The sequence below is a fragment of the Artemia franciscana genome, chromosome 8, assembly GCF_032884065.1.
Source record: "Artemia franciscana chromosome 8, ASM3288406v1, whole genome shotgun sequence".
Classification (NCBI taxonomy): Eukaryota; Metazoa; Arthropoda; class Branchiopoda; order Anostraca; family Artemiidae; genus Artemia; species Artemia franciscana.
In genome coordinates this window covers 46,652,397-46,659,775 of record NC_088870.1, presented here as the reverse complement: position 1 = coordinate 46,659,775, position 7,379 = coordinate 46,652,397, and the positions used below count along the sequence as shown (strand labels likewise).

The 7,379-nt window shown below is 34.4% G+C and overlaps 1 protein-coding gene across 1 annotated transcript; it reads left to right on the top strand.

Annotated features, from left to right (window-relative positions):
* The first annotated feature begins 4,888 nt into the window (after nucleotides 1-4,888).
* On the top strand, nucleotides 4,889-7,135 carry LOC136030576 (ras-related protein Rab-7a-like). The gene is made up of 3 exons (XM_065709648.1): nucleotides 4,889-5,050; nucleotides 6,521-6,718; nucleotides 7,013-7,135. The coding sequence occupies exons 1-3, from the start codon at nucleotides 4,898-4,900 to the stop codon at nucleotides 7,133-7,135; spliced, it is 474 nt and encodes a 157-aa protein (XP_065565720.1). The 5' UTR covers nucleotides 4,889-4,897.
* Nucleotides 7,136-7,379: the final 244 nt, after the last annotated feature.

The window sequence follows — 7,379 nt, the reverse complement described above, 5'->3', positions numbered from 1 at the left end:
CCCCCCCCCCCGTCTGTCATTTCCCAAAATAAACATGCAAACAAAGTTTTTCATACTATCACTAAAACTACTACTTCTTTAGCTAGTACTACTAAGGTTGAGGATGTTGAAAAAACATCTGAGGAAACATTGAGGGGAAGGTAAAACTAAATCAAAACACATTATGTGCCTGCAGATTGCTGATACAGGTTTATAAGAAACATTTTTGAATGGCCCATCGTATCAAGACGAAACTCCAGGGACATCATAGGTGGGATGTTCAGTTGACCGAAAGGCAAAATGTGCCTGCTACAAGTGCTATTAGTACTGCTGCTACAGCTATTGCTATCACCAAAAATAATACACTATTACTGTTACTACGGTTCCTACTACTACCACTACTACTATGATACAAGGCCAACTTAGGCCACACGTATGAAGGTGAAAATTTGACAGAATATGCAGGAGGAATTTAAAATAAATAAAGAAACTTATGCGCGTGCAGATTGTCAAATGAGTGTATATCAAAAATGGATTTGAGTATTAAGTATGAACTTTCAGAGGATTGTTAAGAGGGAGGATCAGTTGAAGTAAAGGTAATATATACATTCATAATACCCTTAACTTAACTTAATAATTTGAATTAGAACCCAAAATTTTAATTCTCAAGCCAAAAAGCTGAAGAACTGGAGAAATATTCTAAGTTTTATAAAGAAAACCAAAGAGCCAATTAAAGTTTCAGAAATGTATGGTAATTCAAAGTTAAAAGATCAGAAGCTACTGCTTAAGAACGAATGAAACCCAAAGAAAATAGAAATTAAAAAAAATAATCTCATCAAATATAAATTGAATGAAAATTAATACTTAAATTAATCTTGAAACAAACAGAAATTACTGCAAAGAAGTATTTGAGTACTGCTCCCACCATCTAATCACAATCCTTCAAAAGTCATTTTTACTTTACTGAGAACAAAACATATTCTTAAACCTTTCCATAATTATAATATTGAAGGAAACGTTATACAATGTTGAATCTTATTTTGGCGAGATTTATAATTCAATTAACAATGTTTTATAGTATTTTTAAATTTATGTTCATTAGTTTTTTTCTGGTGTCTTGTTTTTTCATAGTAATTTTTTTTATTAAGTGTTTTGAAAAATTAAAGTGCACTGTTCAAAATAGATATAGTTTTCAATTAAATGCAACATATTTTAAAAGGCTTATCCTTAAGGGGGGAGTAGCCAAACTCCTGTTTTTAGTAGTTTTTGTTTGTTTTAAGCTTGACTTGAGTATTCATTTTAATTTCCATTTGTTGTTGCATTTGTTTATTTGTCTTATCTGTTATCTTCCTGTTTGATGTGACTATTTATTTTAGTTTCAGTTTGAATCGTCATAGGACTTATCTCTAATTGTCTTGAGTTTTATCACGGTTCTTAACTGTTCTTTGAAATACTTCTTTTTTGGGAAGTTATCTATTAAAGAAATATACTCAAGTCTAGGGTTGGCTACAGTTTAATTCCTAAATAATAGTAGTTGAGGTGTACTAAATTCAGGGACAAGTTAGTTTAGAAGATTTTTACTAGCACCAAAAGCTGCTGCATTAAAGAAGTTAAGTTTTAAATTAGATTTAAACCCAAAAATAGGATCTTATTACATTTTGTCAAACACCCAACTCTACTCAACCATTTAATACACCGACTTGTCACAAATTTATGGAGGTTGGGACAGGTGAAATAGGTTTTTATAAAACATTTTACAGCTCAAAGCATGGCACTAGAAGCATTTTCTACCTCATACCCTCACTCCTTCCTTGCCTGTAAGCTTGGAAAGATTCTAGTACCGGCTTCTAACTTTAAAAAACTTGCGTTTAACTGTGAATATTGGTTATATCCTGGGAACAAGAAGCAAAGTCCAAGAGAAACAGCCTGTAAGCCAGTGGTCTCAATTCATAGAAATAAAGGGATTGGGGAATTTTGTTGTTTTTTTAATTTTTTGAAAGTAATTATAAAAAAAATCAAAGGAAATACGAAAAAAGAAGTATTCTTGAAAATCAAGAGGGGCAATAATGAGGGAGGCAAATGCCCCCGCCTCTCAGCTGACGCCACTGCATTAGGTCAAGCTTTTTTTCAATCAAGACATTTTTTTCTTATTGACTTGTCATCGCAAAATCTTATAAGCCTTGCAAATAGGGCAGGGGCAAGAGCTAAAATACAAAAAATATTTGAATCCTAATAGTTTCCCCATAATATTACGAATTTTAATTTTAAGTTTGAGTTCATTTGTGTTTGCCCTATTTGTGAGAATCATAATTGCAAAAGAAGAAAAAAGAATCCAATTTTGCAATCTATGTTAGCCTATATAAATTTGTTATTGTGACCACATTGCTAGGCTCAAGCCCAAAGTCCGTTTCTCAATAAATCCATGTACTCTATGCCTTGCATTTTTGTTAATTTTAATACAGTCGATTTTTAAAACGCTGTGCAGTTATGTAGGCCAAATTGTTCTTGGTGGAGTGGGGGCTCAGTATCCACCATGCACAACAGAATAAACATTATAGAACACTTTTGATCTAAAAAATAAAAATAATACCTACTTTTTCTCTTAAAATTTGATAGTGGGGTTTCAGGGGCGACAATTTGAGAAAATATAGGGGGATTGGCAAATACATTTTTCAAAATCATAGGGGTCTTTTTCAATTTTCTCAGCAAAAAATGAAAATATCTTCAAAACCTTGACTAATATCATAAACAAAAAATGGCAAAAATATAACAATGCTTCAGAGCTTGTGCGGGATATTTCTTCTTGAAACCTCTTAAAGCTCTTTTATAACATGAAAAGAGAAATCACCAATGCAACAGCACAAACACAAAAAATAAAAGAAAAAAAAAAAAGAGACAGAAGGAGAAAAGGAAGACTGTTTTCCTAAATTAGTGATTAATATAGACCAGCACTTGAATGAGGCCTTAACCCTACTCATCCATACAATCACATAGGTCAAACAGCATAGCCATGCACAATCAACCATAAAGAATAATCCATAGACAGGCAGTCATGTCGTCAATAAGTATAAGTCGTCATTTACCAAACAATAGAAAAAATAATATAGACAAATAATTCAGAGGCAACAACCCAACACAAGGGCTCATCAGGAGAATACACTGGCCTATATAGGGTTTCGCCACTTTATATTCTCTACCCAGCACAGTGTTATGGCTACCATAGAATATCCATGGCATCCCCTTGTCAGGTATCACCCCCAAAATACATGTCTATGAAAAAAAAAAAACAAAAAAAAAAACAGCAAATGTAAAACAATCAAGTAAAACCAAAACAAGCTTATCCTGTTAATATATCCCTCTTTTTAGCAAATAGTAAGCCAACACGATGACTTATTTATCTGGATTTGGTGATACATTTTGGTTATGGAAATCTAGACAGATATTCAGATCGTCAGTCCGTCTCCTCATGTCTTTTGTTCATTTCTGAGCTGTAAAGTACGGAAAAGCTCACTAAAAATTCAACTGAACTCTGCATCTATATATATATATATATATATATATATATATATATATATATATATATATATATATATATATATATATATATATATATATATATATATATATATATATAATAAAGTAGTAATAGAAGTAGTTCTTTAAATGAAAGGGTCTTGTGAAGGCTTGCTTATCGTCCGCTTCCTAGAATCTGGTAAGTCTCTACCCAGTCGAAAGCAGGCATAAGGAAAATTTTCGTTGGGGGAGGGGAATTCGAAAGACTGGCAATTGACATGACAATTTTAGGAGTTATACCGAAAATCGAAAATAATGATATTTTTGAAGGGGTGGGGGGTGCGTTTGAAAGTCCTTAACACTGTGCTGCCACCCAAGAATGTATCCAAAATTTTTTTGGTGTGAATTTATTTTTTTTTTGGGGGGGGAGGGGACTAAAAAGAACTTTAAAAACAGATCAACCAAATTGCTAACATCTAAGATCATAGCATCATTTAACATTAATAAAAGCTAACAAGATGACTTCTTTATCTTGATTATTTGATGCATTTTAGTTAGTCCCTGCCTTGGCAGGAGCAATGTCAATTGGGAAATATGCAAATTTCAGTTGGATTTTAGTGAGTTCTTCCGTACTTCACAGCTCTGAAATAAACTACTGGAAACATGAGGAGATGGACTGACGATCTGAATATATTGCTCATTTTTTCGTAAATTAGAGGGTCCAACAAGCCAGTTCTTATGACGAGTTGTATGCCAAACATGGGACTGGCTGAAAAATGTCTCCTTAGCTGAACAGCTGGTAACTCTTTCACTAACTCAGCCATAGTACTGGTATCCAGAGTCTGACAAAACAACTCAAGTCCTTTAATCATCAGCACAACTTTGCTTGCGGAAATATATTTATGCCCAGTAGTAATCACTGTCACCTGTTTTAGCATGGCTGAAGGACCTCAATGACAGCTTCCACAATGGACCATTTATCACTTGAATAATTGAGCGCTCTGATTTTAGCGTCAAAATGTTTTGTTGTTAGAAGTTGTGCAGTGGCTCTCTCCGGGCACAATATATATCTGTCATGGTAAAACTTCTGTTCCATTGAGAAGTCATTACCCTTGTTATCGAGGAACTGAAATTATATATCTTGCAGACAGCTTCATCAGAGCTATGGGATTTAAAACATGCTCTCAGGATTCTAACCAGCTTTTGTATTTTTTCCAGTAGTGCTCCCAGCATCAATGCTTCTCTAGAAAATAATACTTCCTCGATAATTTTATTTCTATTTTCCTTTAAAATCATTAAACATTTTTATCTTCCTCATTTTATTTTTCAGTTACATTGTGAGCCACATATGCTTGATGGCAGGAGTGGGGTATTACATTACAAATTTTACAAGAAAATTTTACTCATGTTGATTATATTGGGTGACTCCAGAGTTGGTAAAACATCTCTTATGAACCAGTACCTCCTCAGAAAATTCTCAAATGAATACAAGGCAACAATTGGTACAGGTATTGTTTCAAAAGAGGTAATGGTGGATGATAAGCTGGTATCCCTTCAGGTAGGTTGCCTTGTTAAATACCCTGGCTGCTGATAACGTTGATATCCACAGTCCTAAAAATGATCAGCCCATATCAAACACCCATATCATTTTATTTATAATATTCCAGCTGTGGATCTTAGTGCAGGTAGTTTTAGGCATTTACCCCCATGGAGAATACCCCATTCCCCGGGAAACACACCCAGGAAAATGGATCCCCACTGAAAGGAAATTACTACCAAAAAAATTTCTCCCAACTGAAAATTCCCCCAGACAATCCCCCTTCCCCTACTGGAGACTCCCCTTCTAAAAATATCCGTATGGTTTCCAGTAATAAATTCTATCTATAAGCAACGGACAAATTTTAAAGCTAAAAAAGATACTAAAACTTTTGCAATGGGTTCTCTGAATGTTTTGTAGTTAGGGAGGGAGGGAGATACCTCAAAGAGTGCAATTTAATGCCAAAACATCCCAGCTCTCATTGAGCCATCAGTTAAACACATAATTAGTTATAAGAGAGACGAGGAGAGGTTTGAGATAGAAACTGATATATAATTTTCAGGGCCGTAGCCTGAATTTTTGTTTCAGAGGAAGGGGGAGGGGTATAAAAGAAACTTTGAAAATGCATCAAAAGTTTGAAATTGATATCTACTCCCGTATGATTTCCGGGAATATTTTTGGTGTACGCCACTATTACGAAAGTAAAGATTAACATTAAACCCCAAAATGAGCAGAATTTATTCTGTATAGGAAAGGGACTGCTTGAAGAATTGAAGCGTTCTTGCTGCTAAAAAATAACCATTTGAAGCAAAATCATATTCAAGATTTTTTATGGGGGAGTGGAGTACGAAAAGAAACCTTACAAAAATCATTACAAATTTGCATATACACATTTTTGTTGCTTTTTTACGAGTTGGACAAAAATTTTGGGGAAGAAGTTAACCCGATAAACCCCCTGTCCCTCGATTTGGCCTTGAATGGAAGTGACGTTTGATGAAAAGATGCTAGCCTATTAGGTAAAATATCTTGTAATAGGCTATGCAGAGTATCCCAAGCAATTAGTATCGTAATTGTAGTTACTATACTGCAAAAAAAAATGAAATTGCTAAAAATAAATGATAGAAATCATTATTTGTTCGGAAGGCTAAAAGTACAAAAACAGGTTGAAATGAAAATCAATATGCCATCAAATTTACTCTAAGATGAAGAATGAAATACTGCGAGGAGCGGAAGAAGGGGCAAAAGAAAAAAAATGACCAGTTTTGAATATGAAACTCTCTACATCCTCCTCACCTCAGTCTCTTTGATAATGGTAGTGACGTGGTAAGGATGTAGGTTCTTGAGAAACATCTGGTAGACTTTATGTTAGCCATCATTTTGAAGAAAAAAAAAATAATAATAAACACTAGCACGTTTCCTTTGCTTATAAACCTTCTTTTAATAATTTCTGTTAAGCTATGTTTTTGATGTCGATTTTCTTTCTTTTTTCAGATATGGGACACGGCTGGAAAGAAGAGATTTCGGTCCCTTGGTGTTGCGTTTTACAGAGCAGCTGATTGTTGCGTTTTAGTATTTGATGTTACATATGCCAGCAGTTTCAAATTTCTAGACTCGTGGAGAGACGGGTTTCTCATTCAAATTTCTCCCAGATTTCCTGACAATTTCCCATTTCTGGCTCTTGGGAACAAGGTAAGGTAGTTTTAAAGTTTGGTTTGAACATGCTCGTTTTTCCACTATTTGCAAGGAGAAAATATTCTTTCAAAAAATTACTGGTATTCTTTGTCCAACTTATATCTTCAAACGTCAGTTAATTTTAGTATTCAATATTCTATTTATTGAACCTCCCCCATGGACAAGTCTTTTTAGGAAAGTAACCACATTTTTTTGTTTACATATTTTGTCAATAAATCGCTCTCTCTCTCTCTTTGAAAAAAATTGAAATGTGTTCCTTCCTAATAGTTCTTATGTAGTCTTTTATTTTAGGCTGATGTAGAAAATCGAGCCGTTTCCGCGAATAGAGCTCAGCAATGGTGTCATATATCTTTAGATAAATGTTTCAGTCGCGAGGGCGCATCAACGATATCAAATTTAGAGACGACTGAATGATTCCGATACCACCGAGGCATACTAAGTATACTTGCAATACTTAAAATATCCTGAGCGTATTTTCTTTGTATCCTTCTTGCGAAGGAGGAAAGCAAAACCAGAAAGATAAAAAACAGCAGGGGCACAAAAACTAGAATAAAGACGGCATATTCCATTTCGGTTATACCGACCACGATTGGGTGAAATTTTCGCGTATCCAACCCGCATACTTTTCAGCACGCTGGACGTAATAAAAAGGGCAACG

Bases quoted from the DNA above. Each gene is read 5' to 3' on its own strand.
- LOC136030576 (XM_065709648.1), top strand. From the start codon at position 4,898: ATGTTGATTATATTGGGTGACTCCAGAGTTGGTAAAACATCTCTTATG. The intron at 5,051-6,520 runs GTAGGTTGCCTT...TTCTTTTTTCAG, and splicing joins ATAAGCTGGTATCCCTTCAG to ATATGGGACACGGCTGGAAA. The intron at 6,719-7,012 runs GTAAGGTAGTTT...CTTTTATTTTAG, and splicing joins TTCTGGCTCTTGGGAACAAG to GCTGATGTAGAAAATCGAGC.